This window comes from Callithrix jacchus, chromosome 12 (assembly GCF_049354715.1).
Source record: "Callithrix jacchus isolate 240 chromosome 12, calJac240_pri, whole genome shotgun sequence".
Taxonomy (NCBI): Eukaryota; Metazoa; Chordata; class Mammalia; order Primates; family Cebidae; genus Callithrix; species Callithrix jacchus.
In genome coordinates, this window is record NC_133513.1 from 6786021 (window position 1) to 6804316 (window position 18296).

Consider the following 18296-nt stretch of genomic DNA (forward strand, 5'->3'; position numbering starts at 1 on the left):
TTGAGCCCGGGAGTTTGATACCAGCCTGGCCAACATGGTGAGACCCCTGTCTCTATTAAAAATAAAAAAAAATTAGCTGGGTATAATAATACACGCCTGTAATCTCAGCTACTCAGGAGGCTGAGATAGGAGAATCACTTGAACCCAGGAGGTTGCAGTGAGCTGAGATCATGCCATTGTACTCCTGCCTGCGTGACAGAATAAGATTCTGTGTCCAAAAAAAAAAAAAAAAAAAGCTGTGCAAGAGCCTGTTAACCTCCCTGTAGAGCTCTAAGCTCTGGGGCGTTGGCCCCTGTCTTGGGGGAGCATGTGTGTATCGTGTGCCCACTGTGCAGCAGGGCCTCTTGCAGGCCCTGATTTCTGTCCAGTTTGAACCATGCTGTCTGGAGCACACTGTTCAGTAAGTCCGTGCTGAATAAATGGGTGGGTAGAGAAAGGAAGGAAAGAGACAGGAAACAGAAAGGCTGCAGCTCCTTCTCTTCCTTACGAATTGTCCGTTATGTCAGTATTGGTCAGACTTGGCTTGACTTAATACTTGAAAAGAAGGATAAAATAGCCTAGAACAAATGGAAACTGTAGACCAGTCCATCTGTTCTCTGGGCTCAGTAATCCTGGGATGCCGCGTTGGGAAATGTAGGCACTGAGAATTTAGAGGGCGGTCCCCTGAACAGCGGTGTTCGAGCTTGCGAATGAGACGTCCTATGCCGTGGCTAGCAGTTACCCTGTGTGTACTGCTGGGGCACATAAGACCCGTTTCAAGCTACCACTTAGGAATGACTTTTGTTAGATTTTTAGTTATATTTTATTTAATTTTATGTTTGATTTTAATTTTGTTTTGTTGAGACAAGACAGAGTCTTGCTCTGTCACCCATGCTGGAGTGCAGTAGCATGATCTTGACTCACTGCAAACTCTGCCTCCCGGGTTCAAGCATTTCTCCTGCCTCAGCCTCCCAAGTAGCTGGGACTTCAGGCACATGCCACCACGCCTGGCTAATATTTGTATTTTTAGTAGAGAGGAGGTTTTTGCCATGTTTGCCAAGCTGGTCTTAAACTCCTGGCCTCAAGTGATACAGTGGCCTCGGCCTCCCAAAGTGCTGGAATCTCAGGTGTGAGCCACTGCGCCCGGCCATTTGTTAGCTTTTCAGAAGAGAGGTGGTCTGGGTATGGTGGCTCATGCCTATTATCCCAGCACTCTAGGAGGTGGAGGTGGGAGGATTGCTTGAGCTTAGGTATTTGGGATCAGCCTGGGCAGCACAGGGAGAGGAGACCCTGTCTCTGTTTAAAATGAAGATTACAATAAAAGGGAGGTGTAGCAAACTCCAGCAGGTCCAGGTTCCTACAGGTGCCAGGGGCACAGGAGACCCTGGTGACAGATAGGGCCTTGTGTTGAGAGAGCTGCCCAGCAGGTCTTGGGCTCCGTGGAGTGGCGCTCCTGGCCTGTGGTTCATGGGAAACCCAGCAGCTCAGACTGCTTTGCAACACGGCCAGTGTGAGGCTTTCCAGTTGCAAATGGGCAGCAGGACAGAATCAGCTTGGAGACATTGTCTTGGTGTCTTTGAAACCAGAGAGGCTTTTGTGTCCTGTGGAAGGAGGCTCTGGAAAGCAGTGGGTGCTTAGGCTGCCATCTAGCACCTTCAGGCATTGGCTCCCACTGCCCTCATGAGGCTGATGGCGGTGGAACCAAGTGGTTTTGGGGTGGTAAGGCAGGCAGGGGGTGGTGGTGGGGCCGGTGAGTTGGCTCCAGGCCCTCAGTGGTGGGGAGAACCACTGGCTCCAGCCCTGTTCCTGGTGCTGCTGGTTAGGTGGGGGCAGACAGCAGGTTTTCCCTGACGCTCTCCTGGCCTTCAGGAGTCAAGCTGGACAGGTCCTTGGGATGGAAGCCTGGTACCTTGGAGGGGGGCTAGGCCAGGTGGGTGTGGAGGAGCCCTCATGTGACGATTGGTGAGGGCCCAGTGAGCCCCTCTCTGCTCTCCAGGTGGACCGGGTCAGCTACCTCCTGCAGGAGATCTACGGCATCGAGAACAAGAACAACCAGGAGACCAAGGTGTGTACCTGGGTGAGGTTTTCCTCTGCCATTGTAAAACTGTCGATGGGAGCAGCCAGGGGACAGCGATGCACCAGTTCCCTTCCATGCCTTCCTCGGGTCCTAGACCCCTAGATGCCATTAATTTTCCTTAATTTTGTCTTTTTAAAGCTAACAGAGTGTATGGAACATTTTCTTTCTTCCAGCAAATCCACTGGCTTGTTACATAAATTGCCATCCAGGTCCCCCAGGGTAGCCTGGGAATGGGGGCTGGTGTCCCACCCTCCCTCCAGGTTCAGCTGTTTGGCCCCTGCCGGCCAGTTGCCGCCTGCCTCCCCTCAGACAGCGAGTCCCTGCAGCTCCTGGGCTGGGGATGCCCATTCTGGATGTCCATAGAACCAGCCGTGGTGCCTGACAAATTAGCCTTGGTGTAGCCCAGCCAGGGAACGGAGCAGGGGATGAAATTGATTTTTGTTTTTGATTTGAAACAGAGTCTCACTCTGTAGCCTAGGCTGGAATACAGTGGCGAGATCTTGGCTCACCGTGACCTCCGCCTCCTGGGTTCAAGTTATTCTCCTGCCTCAGCCTCCTGAGTAGCTGTGACCACAGGCGTGTGCTACCACACCCGGCTAATTTTTGTATTTTTGGTAGAGATGGGGTTTCACCATGTTGGTCAGGCTGGTCTTGAACTCCTGACCTCACATCATCTGCCCACCTCAGTCTCCCAAAGTGCTGGGATTTCAGACCTGAGCCGCTGCACCTGGCCGAAGATTTTGTTTAAAGGCGTGAGAGAAACTTCTGGCCCTTAAGATATCGGAAAGCCTCACACGCCCGCTTCAGTGTGGCATCTGGGCCCAGGACAGCTGGAGCAGCTCCATGTGGCAGAAGCAGAGCTCCTGGCTGGGCCTCGCCTCAGCCGAGGACAGTCAGTGCATTCACGTTTCACACCAGGAGGCCAACTTTCCAAAAAGGGCCACAGAGTGAATGTTTTCAGCTGCCTGGGTGTGGGGTCTCTGCTGCAGTGACTCCACTCCACTAACGGGCAGCACCTGTCTGGAAATGCGTGGGTGGGACGGTGTTGCAATAAGACTTGAGGGAAACAGCCCGAGGGCCTAGTTTGTGGATCCCTGGTTTAGAGTTTTGGCTTTCTCTTTGTCCACTTGCTAATTAGGTTTCTGGTAGCTGCCATTACTTAATGAAAAGATTTCTAACATATGAACTGCATTTTTTAAACCAAAAATGCAGGTACCCTGACATTAGGAAGATACCTTTCTTTAGTGGATCTCGCCCACGTTTTCTCTTTGGGTCTGAGGAACAGGAGACCATGTTCTCATGATGTGGTGGGTGAGGGGCACAGATCCTCCACTCTGCTGGGAGCTGGCTTCACACTGGGTTTGAGCATCGTGGTTCTGTTCTGGGGTCAACTCTTCCTGCCTTCTGGATTTCTCTTTGTCATGACAGCTGCAGGGCAGGAGTGGGGTGGGACAGCTGGGGACCAGAAGCAGGAACCCTGCTCTGGCCCTTGGGAGGCTGCCAACTCACAGGCCCTTGTCCCCACAGCCCTCAGACGACGAGAACAGCGACAACAGCAATGAGTGTGTGGTGTGCCTGTCTGACCTGCGGGACACGCTGATCCTGCCCTGCCGCCACCTGTGCCTTTGTACCTCCTGCGCTGACACACTGCGCTACCAGGCCAACAACTGCCCCATCTGCCGGCTGCGTGAGTGCCCCGGCTGGCCGCTCTGTGGAAGGTTCTGGAAGTTAGGGACTGGCCGCATCACGGCAGTCCTGGGCTGGGGGCTACAGGTCTCTTAGTCATTAGTCATTTATCCAGTCTGGAACGTGGGCATGTTGGCTGCCAGAGTCAGTTACCATGAGAGTTGGCAGGGACGCTGGCACGGGGCATTGAGATCTTCATGTCTGCCTCCAGCCAGACAAGGCTTGCAGAACCAAGGGCCACAGAGGAACTCCAGGGCAGATGCTACAGCACCATTTGGACTGAACGAAAATTGATCAGTGAATGAAATCTTTATTCGTACTTTATTTTTGTCCAATGAATCCGACCACCCCTTACTGCTCATGTTCCCCCAGGGACGGCCGAATGAGTAGACCAGGCGAATTAGGTGTTCAGGCTTTATTGGGAGGGCTCCGGGCGGACCGAACACCCGGGGTAGAGAGTGGATCGGCCGCGCGCAGACGATGGGAGACAGGCTTTTTATACTGTGGTAGAAGAGGCTGCAGTAATTTTCCGCTGCCGTTGAGCAAGAGAGGGGACGTGCTCTCTCTCAGGCAGAGTTTCTTGCGGCTTATCGGCTATCTCCTAACTAAGGAGGGTTTCGAGGGGGATGGGGTCTTGCAACCAGCTCATATGGGAACCTAGCTAAACATTAATGGTAGTACTTTTCCACTGTCGTTGGGGTTTTTCCAGTTGACTGTGGTAGGGGGAAGGGAAGGCCGGTCCTAACATTCCTCACTCTTTATTATGGGATTTGGGCGTAGTTGTCTTTCTTAGCTTCTTCCTGCTGGTGTGGGGCGTTGTGGGGAGGAGTTATAAAGAGTTAGGTTATATTAGTTTCGGCTTCTCCTGGGATGAGGGGTTGTAGGAGCATCTGGTTCACTGCGGTGTGGGTTAGTTCTTGGAAGCGGCATTGAAGGAACTGTAAGAAACAAGGAGCAATTAGTAAAATTAATCCAATTGCAATAACCGGGCCTAATAGAGGAGTTAAGAGGGTGTACATAGAGGAGGTCCACCAAGTGGTGGCTTCAGTTGAGAATTTTTGTTGGCGTACGTCTGTGCTGATCTTCTGTAGGTTTTCAATCCGGGTTTGTACTAGGCCAGATTCATTGATGTAGTAGCAGCATTCTTCTTGTAGGAAGATGCAGGTTCCTCCTCGCTCGGCGGTAAGGAGGTCCAATGCCCGGCGATTTTGTAGGGGGACCTGTGATACTGAGGTGATCTGTCGTTGGAGAGAGGCTAAAGATTCTGCAGAATTGTCAATGGCAGCCTGAAACTGAGAAGTTAGACGTGCTAGAGCCTGATGGGAGTGGGCTAGGGCTCCCCCCCAGTCCAGCTGCTAGGGCTGATCCGGCGAGAGAGAGACCTACTGCTAGAGGTAAAAAGGCGGCCCGTCGTAAATGATGATGTATGAATTGTTGTTGGAACTCTGCTGGGGAGTAAATAGTTAATCGGGGCATGAGGATTACTGGTAAGCATAGGCTGCGGGAGTGTGTAGAGGGGTTGAGGGTTTTGGAAAGTGTTCTGTTGCACCATAAAAAGGTTCCGTGAGGAGCGGTGAGATTGGTGGTTATGGGTATAGTTTGGTTGCAGGTAGGGGAGCTGTTCCCATAGCAGACTGGTGTTCACTGGTTTGGGGGTAGGTGGGGGAGCTGTTCCCATAGCAGACTGGTGTTCACTGGTTTGGTTGCAGGTGGGGGAGCTGTTCCCATAGCAGACTGGTGCTCGCTGGTTTGGTTGCAGGTCGGGGAGCTGTTCCCATAGCAGACTGGTATTTGCTGGTTTGGGGGTAGGTAGACCTCTACATCTGCTATGGGAGTAGCCTGGGAAGGCGGTATAGAGGAGCTGGCGTGAGTGTTAGATGGGACTGCGACTGTAGGGGTCTGTCCTAGGGTGGCGCACATGAGGCATGAAGATAGGTCTGGTAGACTCGTTTGGTTGGCAAGCTGGTTAGTTATTTTTAGGCCTTCATTAAGGAGGGTTAGCCATGAGAAAGGCTGGGAGGATGGCTGAAGTTGTTGGGTTAGCGTTTGTTCTTGGGTGTGAATGGAGGAGCGAACTTTTTCAAGGTTAGGGGCTGGGGCTAGAGTTATTAAGGTTTTCCAGATATAGAGGTGGGAGGAGGGGTACCCAGTAGCTGGTAGGTCGTATACTGCTGCTTTTTGGAGTGTGGTCCAGCGGGAGTTTGAAGGGTCAGGGATTTGGAGAGAGAGATAGGGATAGCCGAAGGAGTTGGGAGTGCGGTGGTATTTTAGTTTGGAGTTCCTGTGTTGTCTACTGGGGAGACTTGGGTGGAGGGTGCAGCTAGACCAGGTGCATCCCATGCAATTTAGGTAGGATGATGTTTGCAGGAGCCCCCCTGATCATAGAGAACACAGAGGACAGGATTATAGTCACTGAAGACGTAAGAGGCCTGGTCTATGTTGTTGAAGTTGGTGAAGTTTAGAAAGATGGGTGAATTGCATCCTGCAGGGGGGCAGTCAAGAGTGGCGAGGAGGTGGTTGTGGCTGTAGGGAGGGGTGTTGCAAATGTGTGTGGTTTTGGTGTAATTTTCAGTTAGGTAGAATCTCCATATAAGAGGGTTGCTGGAGGTGGTGTGGGGTTCTGGTAAGCTTAAGAGATAGGGGACCAGTAGAGGTAACATTCCAGGAGCGTTTGGGAGGCGCATGGGGTGCTCTTTCTACCCTGGTTAGGTGCACTCACGAGGAGATTTCAGCGACTTTTACTGCTGAGGGGGTGGTGAGGATAACTGTGTAGGGGCCTTCTCACCTGGGAGTTAATGGCTTTGGGGAGAGTGACTCTATAAAGACCAGGTCTCCTGGGGAAACTTTCTGTATTTGTTCAGAAGAGGAGTTGGGCCGGGGTAGGGAGGTATTTGCGTGTTCCTGGAGAAGTGCTCGGAGGAGGGTGAAATAGGGCAGGTAGGTAGATGGGGGGGAGGAGAGAAGGACCGTCCGTATAGAGCTCAAAAGGGCTGAGCTGTGAGGGGCCCCGGGGGCTTGCTCGGAGCCTTGTTAAAGCGATAGGAAGTAGGGTAACCCAGGACTGGCGGAGTTCGAGGGCAGGTTTTGTTAGGTGTTCTTTGATGAGGCCGTTGGCCCGTTCTGCTTTACCCGAGGATTGGGGATGGTAGGCCGCATGCAGTTTCCACTGGATCTCTAAGGATGTGGAAACTGCAGCGGTGATCTTAGAAACAAAGGCAGGTCCGTTGTCTGACTGGATGGTGGCAGGAAGGCCGAATCAGGGAATGATGTCCCAGACGAGGTGCTCGGCTACAACTCCTGCGGTTTCAGAAGCTGTGGGGAAAGCTTCGATCCAGCCTGAGGGTTTTTTTCATAGGCAGAATGGGAGTGTTGCAGGGGGAGTTTGCAGGAATGAGTAGTCCTTGAGCCCTCAGCTTATTTATGATAGGGAGGAGGCCGAGGTGGTGAATTTTGGAGATAGGAAACTGAGGGCGAGAAGGGAAGGCTGTGGGGTCTTTTAGGCGTATGAGTATGGGTTGGTGGTGCGAGGCTACAGTGGGGGTATCAGTATCCCATACTTCGGGATTTACGTCGGGGAGGAGTTTCGCCGGAGGAGGTGGGGAAGGTGAGTTGGTGATGAGGGGTAAGAGGAAGGTCTCTGTGTGTGGAAAAGTAATGGAAGCTTGCAGTTTTACTAGGATATCTTGCCCTAGGAGAGGTACAGGGCAAGAGGGAATGACTAGAAAGGAGTGGGTAAAAATGGAAGGGCCAAACAGACAGGTTAAGGGAGGAGTTTGGTGAGGAGTGGAGGGGGACCCATCAATGCCCATGACAGAGACTTGGGAAGGAGTGGTTTTGCCTGAATATGAGGGAAGTACGGAGTAGGTAGCCCCCGTGTTTAATAGAAAAGAGACACTCTTACCCCCTACCTGGAGCTTAACCCTGGGCTCGGCAAGGGTAACCAGAGTTGGGAAGCCAGGGTACTGCTAATCGTCCATAAACCCTAGTAGCTCTGGGTATAGGTTTTCCTGAGTACCTGACTCCTGACTGGCATGGGCAGGGGCCTGGTTTTCGGAAACGTGGCCTTGCTGCTCCCCAGTGCGTCGGTTTGGAGGAACTGAGGCCCTGGGGGAGCTCGGACAATCAGATTTCCAGTGTCCCATGAGCTGGCAGATTGGGCAGGGTTTTGTAGGAGGATGAGGCTGGGGGCAGGCTCTGGACCAGTGGCCTTCTTTCCCACATTTGAAACACGCTCTGGGAGGGGTGCGTGTATCTAATCTGGTTCTCTGGCTCCCTGCCGGCCTAAGGGCGGCTACAAGGGCTTGGGTCTGTAGAGTGACCTTTTTGTTTCATACATGCTTGGCGGGCTGCCTCGGCGGCGTCTTCCCTGGCATTAAAGACTTTAAAAGCCATTTTTACCAAGTCCTGTATAGGGTTTCTGCTTTTTTTAGTTTTTTCTGAATGTCAGGGGCTGATTGGGAGATGAAGTGTGATGCTAGGACGGTGGCTCCATTTTGTGAGGCTGGGTCAAGGCGGGTGTAGCGGACTAACGCTTCTTGCAAGCGAGTTAGAAAGAGGGCAGGGTTTTCATCTGGTAATTGGGTGATTTCTCTTAGTTTGTCATAGTTTACTACTTTGTTGGACACTACATCCATGCCTTTGAGGAGGTATCGGACCATGCGGTCTCTGCAGGGTATGTCGGACCCTTGGCCTGCCTGATAATCCCATTGGGGATCCTCTTTAGGAATAGCTTCAGCTCCAAGGGGGATCTGGTTATCTATAGTATGGTCTTTATCTGCCTGATGCCGAGCAGCAGTGAGAATGCGCTCGTGTTCTTCAGCCATGAGGGTGGAGGTGCAAACTACCCAAATGTCATGCCATGTGAGGCTGTATGCCTGGGTGAGATATTGAAATTCTTCAATATAGGTGGACGGGTCGGCTGAGAAGGATCCTAAATGTTTCTCGATTTGGGACAGGTCTTGGAGTGAAAAGGGGACATGGACCCTTAGTAAACCTTCAGTCCCTGCAAATTCCCTGAGGGGTGCTATTACTGATGAGTTATGAGATCGGGTGTGGGCAGATACGGGGGAAGTCATGGGGGGAGGTGCTTCTGGGGCGGAGAGTTTGGGGGCGTCTGGGGAGGAAGGTGGAGGGGGACTGCTAGGATTAGCGGGTGGAGAAAGGTGTTCGGGGAGTTCGTCCGGAGGGGAATAAGGTGGTGGGCCAGCGGTTGCAGTGGAGATTTTTTGGGGGGTTCAGGCTAGAAGGATCTGGTGGGTGGAGCAGGAGGAGCAGAGATCAGGACGGGAGCAGAGGTCCCAAAAAGCCTGAACATAGGGGACTTCAGTGTTTTTCCCGGTGCATCGGCAAGTTATTGAGGTCCGGTAATACGTTGAAATTGAAAGTACCAGTCGGTGGCCAATGAGACTGGTTGTTAAGATTATATTGGGGCCATGCGACCTGAGAGAGAAATGTTAATTTCTTTCTCTGCAGGGTCTGAGAATAGCTTAACTTTGAGAAATTTTGGAGCAGGCACCCCAAGGGGGTGTTAGGGTCTGTTTTAGACTCCGAGTTCCCCATGGCTTGCAAAGCTAGCCGCGCCAGGGAGGGAAGAGACAAGGAGGAGGCGTTCCTTTTCGTTGCCTTTCCCTTAGGGTTAGGTTAGTGAAGTGAGCAGTCAGAGAGGCGTCCCCGTCTGGCTACCCCCTTCTTCAGAAGACTCCAGGAGTCAGATGGAGGACTGCCTCGGCTTGGCCAAGTCTAGGGCGAGGAGTCCGTGTGGACTGGCGCCGGGAAGCTGGTTGCCTTAGCCTTATGTAGAAGAAGGGGTAGAAGGTAAGTAAAAGTCTTACCTTGTCTGGAGTCTTGCGATGGCGACCTGATGGGGGCTGGACGGGCGGACGGGGGTGAGAGGGGGGACCATCGCCTGGCCTCAGAGGCCTGGGGCGGGCCAACCGACCCTCTCCCGGGTTTCGGCACCACTTGTCTGATAAATCCGACCACCCCTTACTGCTCATGTTCCCCCAGGGACGGCCGAATGAGTAGACCAGGTGAATTAGGTGTTCAGGCTTTATTGGGAGGGCTCCGGGCAGACCGAACACCCGGGGTAGAGAGTGGATCGGCCGCACGCAGAGATGGGAGACAGGCTTTTTATACTGTGGTAGAAGAGGCTGCAGTAATTTTCCACTGCCGTTGAGCAAGAGACGGGACGTGCTCTCTCTCAGGCAGAGTTTCTTGTGGGTTATCGGCTATCTCCTAACTAAGGAGGGTTTCAAGGGGGATGGGGTCTTGCAACCAGCTCATATGGGAACCTAGCTAAACATTAATGGTAGTACTTTTCCACTGTCGTTGGGGTTTTTCCAGTTGACTGTGGTAGGGGGAAGGGAAGGCCAGTCCTAACAATTTTTATTAATATTTTTTTGAGATAGTCTCACGCTGTCACCCGGGCTGGAGTGCAGTGGCGAGTTCTCAGCTCACTGCAACCTCTGCCTCCTGGGTTCAAGTGATTCTCCTGTCTCAGCCTCCCTAGTAGCTGGGGTTACAGACACACACGACCACGCACAGCTAATATTTATATTTTAGTGGCGATGGGGTTGTGCTTTGTTGGCCTGGCTGGTCTTAAATTCCTGGCCTCAAGTAATCTGCCCACCTCAGCCTCTCAAAGTGCTGGGGTTACAGGCATGAGCCACCATGTCTGGCTGGTTTTTTTTTTTTTTTTTTTTGAGACAGGATGTTTTGCTCATACTGGAGTGCAGTGGCCCCATCATAGGTGGCTCACCGGCTGGGCCTAAGCAGTCCTCCCACCTCAGCCTTCCAAATAGCTAGGACCAAGAAGAATACCACCACAGCCTGCTAGTTTTTTGTTTTTAATTAATTACTTAATTTTTTTTTTTTTTTTTGAGACAGAGTCATACTCTGTCACCTACGCTGGGGTACGGGGGCAGGATCTTGGCTTACTGTAACCACTACCTCCTGGGTTCAAATGATACTTGTGACTCAGCCTCCTGAGTAGCTGGGATTACAGGCCTGTGCCACTATGCGTGGCTATTTCATGTCCTTTTAGTAGCGGTGGGGTTTTACTATGCTGGCCAGGCTGATCTCAAACTCCTGACCTCAGGTGATCTGCCCGCCTTGGCCTTCCAAAGGGCTGGGATTACAGGCAGAGCCACAGTGCCCGGACTTGTTTTTGAATTTTCTTTTTTTAGACACAAGGTCTTGCTATGTTACCCAGGCTGGCCTCAAATTCTTGGGTTTAAGTGGTTCTCCCGCCTTCCAAAGTGTGCTGGGATTATGGGCATGAGCCACCATGGCCAACTCAGATCTTTATTTTAAAAGTAAAATAGAAAATATTTTGATTAAAAAAATGACAGTGTAACACTGGTGGTAGATCACAGCTGAAATCCCAGCACTTTGGGAGGCTGAGGCAGGAGGATCGCTTGAGCCCAAGAATTCAAGACCAGCCTGGGCAACATGGCAAAACCCTATTTCTACAAAAAGTTAAAAATTAGCCAGATGTGCTTGGCATGGTGGCTCACGCCTGTAATCCCAGCACTTTGGGAAGCCGAGGCAGGTGGATCACGAGGTCAAGAGATCGAGACCATCCTGGTCAACAACCCCGTCTCTACTGAAAATACAAAAAATTAGCTGGGCATGGTGGCGCGTGCCTGTAATCCCAGCTACTCGGGAGGCTGAGGCAGGAGAATTGCCTGAACCCAGGAGGCACAGGTTGCTGTGAGCCGAGATCACGCCATTGCACTCCAGTCTGGGGAGCAAAACTCCGTCTCAAAGAAAAAAAAAAAAAAAAAAAAAAAAATTTAGCCAGATGTGTTGGCTGTAGTCCCAGTCACTTGGGGGGCTGAGGCAGGAGGACCGATTGAGCCTGAGAGGTGGAGGCTGCAGTGAGCTGTGATCATGCCACTACTGCACCCCAGCCTGAGACAGGGGAAGACCCTGTTCCAAAAAAAAAAAAAAAATTACAGTGAGGTGAAAACAAAGTATTCTGGGTAGAAAATGGACTAAGGAATTATGTAGGGTTTTCTAGAGCACTCCAGACATTCCCTCATTGAAAAGCTGTCTCATGGGGCACCATTCTGAGTGTTTGTCTTCCAGTAGAGGGAACCCAAATGTTCTTAGGGTAAAAAAACCGCCAGGTCAAAATTTGCGCCCCACTGGCGGGGCCCTCACCCTGGATCCTTGGCCTGGGTCCTGACACGGGGCTGGGGCGTGGGGGTGATTTGCCTGCGCAGTCAGGACATACGCGCTTAGTAGGCCAGCAGACCCCCGAGCCCGGCACGGGGCTTTGCGAGGACACTGGTTTGTGCAGTCAGGCCGTGAGGTCACGGGAGTCATCTAGATCCCAGGAGGAAGTGAGGAGGCTGCTGGGTCTGGAGGGAACGTCGGGCCACACAGCCTTTGGCAGGTCCTGTAGCAGGGAGGGCCAGCCCAGGCCATCTTTGTCTGAAACACGAAGTGGGGTCGGGGTGGGCTGTAGGGGAAAGTTGTCCTCTGTGTCTGGGAGGCAGACATTGTTGATGACTAAGCCTTGGGGAGGCTGTGTGGCTGGAGACACAGCAGGGCTGCTTTCCCGGGAGGGTCCCTGACCTGAGTCTAACTCTAGAATCTTCAAGTGTGTGGGGGTCTGTGTGTCAGGACCATCGGACTCAAGTTCAGAGCCCCTGTGTGGCTTTGAGCCTCAAGGAGGTGGCAGTAGATGTGCCCCTCACAGGCCTCGAGGGCAGAGCCTGGTGTTGTCAGTAGAAATGGACAAAGGGGTCCAGGTGAGGTAGCTCAGGCCTGTAATCCCAGCACTTTGGGAGGCCAAGGCGGGTGGATCACAAGGTCAGGAGATCACGACCATCCTTGCCAACATAGTGAAACCCCGTCTCTAATAAAAATTCAAAAATATTAGCCAGGTGTGGTGGTATACATGGTCCTAGCTACTCGGGAAGCTGAGGCAGGAGAATTGCTTGACCCTGGAGGCGGAGGCTGCAGTGAGCCAAGATTGCGCCACTGCACTCCAGCCTGGGGACAGAGCAAGTCTCTTTGTCAAAAATAAAATAAAAATGGACACAGAGGAGCCCTGCGGCCCTGCCCCTGTGCTGACCGGGGTGCTCTTCTGTTTTGGTTTGTTGCGGGTGGCTGGTTTTGTTTGATGATTTGGTTGTTCAGTTTCCTTGCCTGTTTCTTGATGAGGTGTGGCCTACACGCCTCACTAAAGGTGTCTCGGGAACATTCTGCAGTGGCCTGTGGGGTCTTGTGTGAGCAGGACTGGTGCTTTGGGATGACAGGGCATCCAGGTCCCGGTTTATCTTCCCTGCTCCCAGTGGCTGCTGTCTGTGCCCCTCAGTTTCCCCAGCGTGACGTCCTTTCCTCAGTTTCCCCAGTGTGACTCCCCCCGTTTCCACAGTGTGACACCCTTGCCTCAGTGTCCCCAGTGGACACTCCCTCTGGAGCCCTGCCTTGGGCAGCACTGTGTGGCCTTGCTGTGTCTCCCTGCCTGGGGCCATTTCGTTAAGACTGTTTGCTCTGATCTGGAAGCAGGGTTGTCCCAGGGCCATGGTGGGGTGGGGTGGAGCGAGTAGGTTGGGTGAGGGTCGATCCCTGGGGCTTGGCGGGTGCCCTCGGGCCGGGCATCCTGGCCTGATGCGAGCCCTCCTTCTGCCACAGCTTTCCGGGCCCTCCTGCAGATCCGGGCAGTGCGGAAGAAGCCAGGAGCCTTGTCCCCCGTGTCCTTCAGTCCTGTCCTGGCCCAGAGCCTGGAGCATGACGAGCACTCTGTAAGTGCCACCTCCTGCCTGCGGGATGGGTGGGCATGAGAGGGGCGCCAGTGCCCGGACCAGGCCCAGGGCCCAGACGATCAGCCAGCAGCCCTGTGTCCTCGTCTATCCAGTGGGCAGACGTGGCCCCCACAGGTGGCTGTGAGGCATAAATGAGGTAGCCAGGCTGGGTCCGGGGGTGCCACTGCTGGGAACAGTGCTGCTGCCATCAGCTTCCAGCACCTGTGTCGGGGCTGAGCGCGGCTGTAGTCGTGGTCTCGGTGGAACCAGGTGCTTTTTTTGTTGTTCTTTTTGAGGCAGGTTGTCTTGCTCTGTCACCGAGGCTTGAGTTTGCCCAAAGTGATGCAATCTTGGCTCACTGCAGCCTCCACCTGTCTCAAACGATTCTATCACCTCAGCCTCCCAAGACGCTGTGACCACAGGCATGTACCAACAGGCCTGACTGATGTTTTGTATTTTTAGTAAGATGGAGTTTCACCATGTTGCCCAGGCTGGTCTTGAACTCTTGGGCTCAAGTGATGCTCGTGCCTCAGCCTCCCGTAGTGCTGGGATTACAGGTGTGAGCCACCACTTCCAGCCTGTGGTTCTTAGTGAATGAGCTGTGCCATTTCCCACAGGAGTCGCTGTGCCAGGAGCACTGGTGACCCTCCTGAGCTCCAGGCCCACCAGGCTCCCTCTTGGGAACCTTAATGGGCAGACCCTGCTTCAGCCACACAAGAGAGGTGAAACTCTGGCTCCAGGAACCCAAAGAGAGAGACAGAGACATGGAGAGAGATGTGGAGAGACACAGAGAGAAACAGAGACAGGGAGAGATGTAGAGAGATACAGGGAGAGACAGAGACAGGGAGAGATGTGGAGAGACAGACAGGGAGAGATGGAGAGATACAGATATAGAGAAACACAGGGAAAGACAGGGAGAGGTGGAGAGACACAGGGAGAGAGAGATGTGGAGACACACAGGGAGAGATAGAGGGAGATATGAGAGCCAGGGAGAGACAGAGACAGGGAGGGATGTGGAGAGAGGGAGAGTTGTGGAGACACACAGGGAGAGATAGAGACAGGGAGAGATGTGGAGAGACACAGAGATGTGAAGAGACAGAGACAGGGAGACATGAAGAGACAGAGATAGGGAGAGACGTGGAGAGACAGATGTGAAGAGACACAGGGAGAGAAAGACAGCGATATGGAGAGACACAGGGAGAGAAAGACAGTGATATGGAGAGACACAGGGAGAGAGAGACAGGGAGAGACGGACACAGAGGTGGGGCTGCGGTGGGCAGGAAGCAGAATCGGGGAGGTGACAGGGACTGGCTGGCCCAGGGTCTGGTTCTCAGGCCCCTGCTCCACGCTGGCCGCGCACTGTCGGTGCATCCCTTTCTGGGCTCTTAGCTGTGGCTGTTTGAAGTCGTTGGCTCTTGCAGGCTCTGCTGCCTCTCTAAAGAGAAAAGAGGAGCAGAGCCCCGAGGACTGGCATGGACAGATGCCGCCTCTGCTGTTGAAGGCTCCTCACGAGCCCCCTTGAGCTGAGCAGGGCCTTGACCTGGGGCCTGTGGGCCTCCCTGGCAGCAGATGCAGTGTTTCTGAAATGGGGCCAATGTTTAAAAGTCTGGAATTTCCCTTAAAACCTAGATTTTGGGTTTCTCCTTGAAAGTCTTACCTGGTCTTGAAGCTGGTGGAGAAACATGCTTGGCATCCCCGGCCATTCGGGGCTCCTGGCACCACGCCCGCTGGCACTTCTGGCGTTGGCTTTGATTTGGAAATGCTGCGTGCGCTCTGGGTTTTGGTGGAGAGAGAAGCAGCCCCAGGGGGAGTAGCCCCCAAGAGGGTTTCACGGATGGAGTGATCCATGCTCAGGTGGTAGCTGGGTTTATTGTCACTTGTTTTTGCCCCTCCCTGTTTGTGTCCTGGTGGCCGAGGGTCTGGCAGGTCCTTCTGTGTTTGTCCCTCTTACATTGAGTGAGCTGAGATTCCCCTACAGTGTAGGGCGCTGAGGTCCGAGGTGTGACAGGTAGCTCTGAGCCCCCAGAAAGGCTGGCGCCCACCCAGAGAACTGCCCTCCCCCTCCTGAGGGAGCAAAAGCAAACACTCCTATTCACCTGTCAGGTGCGTTCCACCTAGTGCCAGAAAGAGCCACTGTGACATTCTCTCCAGCGAATCCCTAAAGATGATTGTGGGGTGGTTGGTTCTGGGGCTGACTCTTCTCCCCAGCCCTCTTTAGGGCTTCATGTTGTGGTAGGTAGTGGCAGTGCCCGGACAGTGGCTGGGGGACTTTGACCAGGGTGGCTTCAGGATCCCACCCTGCACCCATCCCGCATTAGGGGGCGTCCGGCTGTTCTCATGTCCACCTTGGCCAAATCTGTTGCCCCAGGTGACCCACACTGCAGCGGGCAGGCACTGGGATGAGACTAGGCTCCGCGGCACCAGTCTTGGGAGCTGCTGGGATTCACATACAACCCACCCAGACCCGAGTCAGAACCTGCCCTTAGCATGGTCCCGAGATTCACATCCACTGGAAGGTTTTCAAGTGCTGGGCCTTGGCGTGGTAAGAGGACAGCTAGTCAGAGACCTGTCCAGCCCACTCCAGGGCCATGTGGGGGTGGTAGTTGTAAAACATATGATTTTTATCTTGACAGTGTCCCTTTAAAAAATCAAAGCCGCACCCCGCCTCCCTGACCAGCAAGAAACCTAAAAGGGAAACAGTAAGTGTCTGGGCCTCTGGCTATGTTTTTTTGCCCCGTGCCCTCATTTTTAAACCCACGACAAGTAGGGGAGATGGTTTCCGCTCCAGGCTAGTGTCTGATTGGGTAACCTGTCAGCTCTGCTCTCCCTGCCCGGGGAGTTTGTGGAACCAGATGAGCCCTCGGTCCATGGGCAGAACGCAGGCCTCCCGGCCTCCCGGCCTCCCCTCAGCTTTGCCCCCGCCCTGCGTGGCCCCCGTGCCGTTTCCCTTTTTTTCTTGCTGGCAGTGGAATGGACGTTGCAGGCCAAACTAACGTCACTGCTGCGTTTTGCAAACATGCCCCTCGCACATGCTTCTTGGTCCCGCGTCCTGCTCCTTCACCCTGTGGGTTCGAGCTCTTTGGGCTGAGGACTTTGGTGTTCTTGGGTTTTCCTTGTGCCCTAGGGAGCAGGCAGGGGAACCAGCACATGACTACCTGGAGCCTCTGTGGCCTGGGCAGACCCAGCTACACAGGGGCCTTGGTGTAGAGAGGTGGAGGCCGCTCCGGAACCACCTGGAGCGCGTCTTCCTTTCTAGAAGGGTAAGGGGACTCTGTGTAGTTATTTATCTTTAACTTGGAGGCAGGTATGGGAGCAAACGTGGGGTACAGAAAAGAATCCTGGGCCGTGCCTGCTTTCCCACCTGCCCATGGTCCCAGGCACCCCCCACCCATCTCACTTTCCCCTTCCTTCTAGGAGCTCGGTCAGGCAGGCTGGGGTCTCCTGGAAGGAGCAGGGATGAGTGTTTTGCCTCTCAGCCTGGTTTTGTGGGGACTGAGCAGGCCCCTGCAGTCTTACTTCCTTTCCCAGAACCTGGGCATTTTTCTTCTTCCTCAGCCTCTTCCATTCTGTCCGTTCCCCAGGAGGGGAGAACAGCGGCTCTTAGCCAGGGCGCCTGTTAGTGTTGCCCCCAGAGGCCTGGGCAGGGCACAGCTCCCAGCAGCTCAGCTCTCCCTGGTCCAGGACAGCCCCCTACCGTGTCTCTCCCCTCTGGCATGGCTTCGCTCTGCCCCCGCTCCTAGCTCCTGTCTGTCACTAACACTTCTCTCTCCACCTGTGGCCAGGTGGGACTGAAAGCCAGGGAGGGGCCAGCTGAGGCCAGGGCTGGGGCAGCTCTTGGCAGATGCCCTCATGACCATCATCCCAGGCACCAGCGTGGGCGTTTGGGCATCCGTGTCCAGGCTGGAGCTGATGGCTGAGGCAGGGAGGGCATCGGTGCTACCAGGGAGCTTTGGGCCACTCTCTGAGGGCAGGGGAGTCTAAATCCCCCAAAGGACAGAGTGGATAGGAGGTCATCAGGAAGAGGGTCTGGGGAGCAGGTGGTCCCTGGGCATGAGTCCCCCTCACCCGCCCTGTCCCTGCAGAGCTCTGACAGCGTCCCACCTGGCTATGAGCCCATCTCGCTGCTCGAGGCGCTCAACGGCCTCCGGGCTGTCTCCCCGGCCATCCCCTCAGCCCCTCTTTATGAAGAAATCACCTATTCGGGTGTCTCAGATGGCCTATCCCAGGCCAGCTGTCCACTTGCCACCATTGATCACATCCTGGACAGCAGCCGCCAGAAGGGCAGGCCTCAGAGCAAGGTGCCCGACAGGTGAGTGGCGGCCAGGCTGGGTGCATAGGGCGGGTGTGGTGGCACACGTGTGGAGTGGGTGGATTTGTGGTTTCAAATCAGTTTCTGGTGTATTCCATATGGTGATCCCCTAGAAGGACTCAGACCCCGTAGCAGGTTAGGCTTGTGGATAGAGTTTATCACTGCAGAGAATGTAGAGCAGACGAGGCAGGAAGAGCGTCTGGGCAGCCGCCGGAGGCATTGGCCCCAACCCCCACCCCCGACCAGGGCCACATGGTGTGCACACGCATACATGCCCTCAGCGGGGAAACTGCAGGGGTCCGTGCCGTGTCTCTGCCAAGGGGAGGCCCTCTGAGTCTCAGGGTTCCTGGACTTTCCTGGGGGCTGGTCATGTAGGCCCACTCTGCCAGTGAGCAGCTAGGGCAGCCGGAACTCGGGACTTGACAGTGACCCAGGCGCACTCACTGCCCTTGCGGTTCGCCCCTGACAAGTCACGGGTCGTGGTCCCTCT

The 18296-nt window shown here is 54.2% G+C and overlaps 1 protein-coding gene across 12 annotated transcripts in view; it reads left to right on the forward strand.

Moving 5' to 3' along the window:
- MGRN1 (mahogunin ring finger 1) overlaps positions 1 to 18296 on the forward strand; it is a 66043-nt gene that overhangs the window by 38524 nt on the left and 9223 nt on the right. For 6 of the 12 annotated variants that reach the window (XR_004731683.3, XR_013524558.1, XM_035266838.3 and 3 more), the window contains exons 9-13: positions 1976 to 2044; positions 3584 to 3743; positions 13388 to 13497; positions 16131 to 16196; positions 17580 to 17806. Coding sequence is in view for 8 of the 12 variants with exons in the window: in XM_035266838.3 (XP_035122729.1) it covers positions 1976 to 2044; positions 3584 to 3743; positions 13388 to 13497; positions 16131 to 16196; positions 17580 to 17806 (632 nt within the window). In the remaining 4 variants the exon portion in view is untranslated. The remainder of the gene's footprint in view (positions 1 to 1975; positions 2045 to 3583; positions 3744 to 13387; positions 13498 to 16130; positions 16197 to 17579; positions 17807 to 18296) is intronic. The other 6 variants (XR_013524559.1, XR_013524560.1, XM_078344574.1 and 3 more) reach the window with 1 other exon arrangement.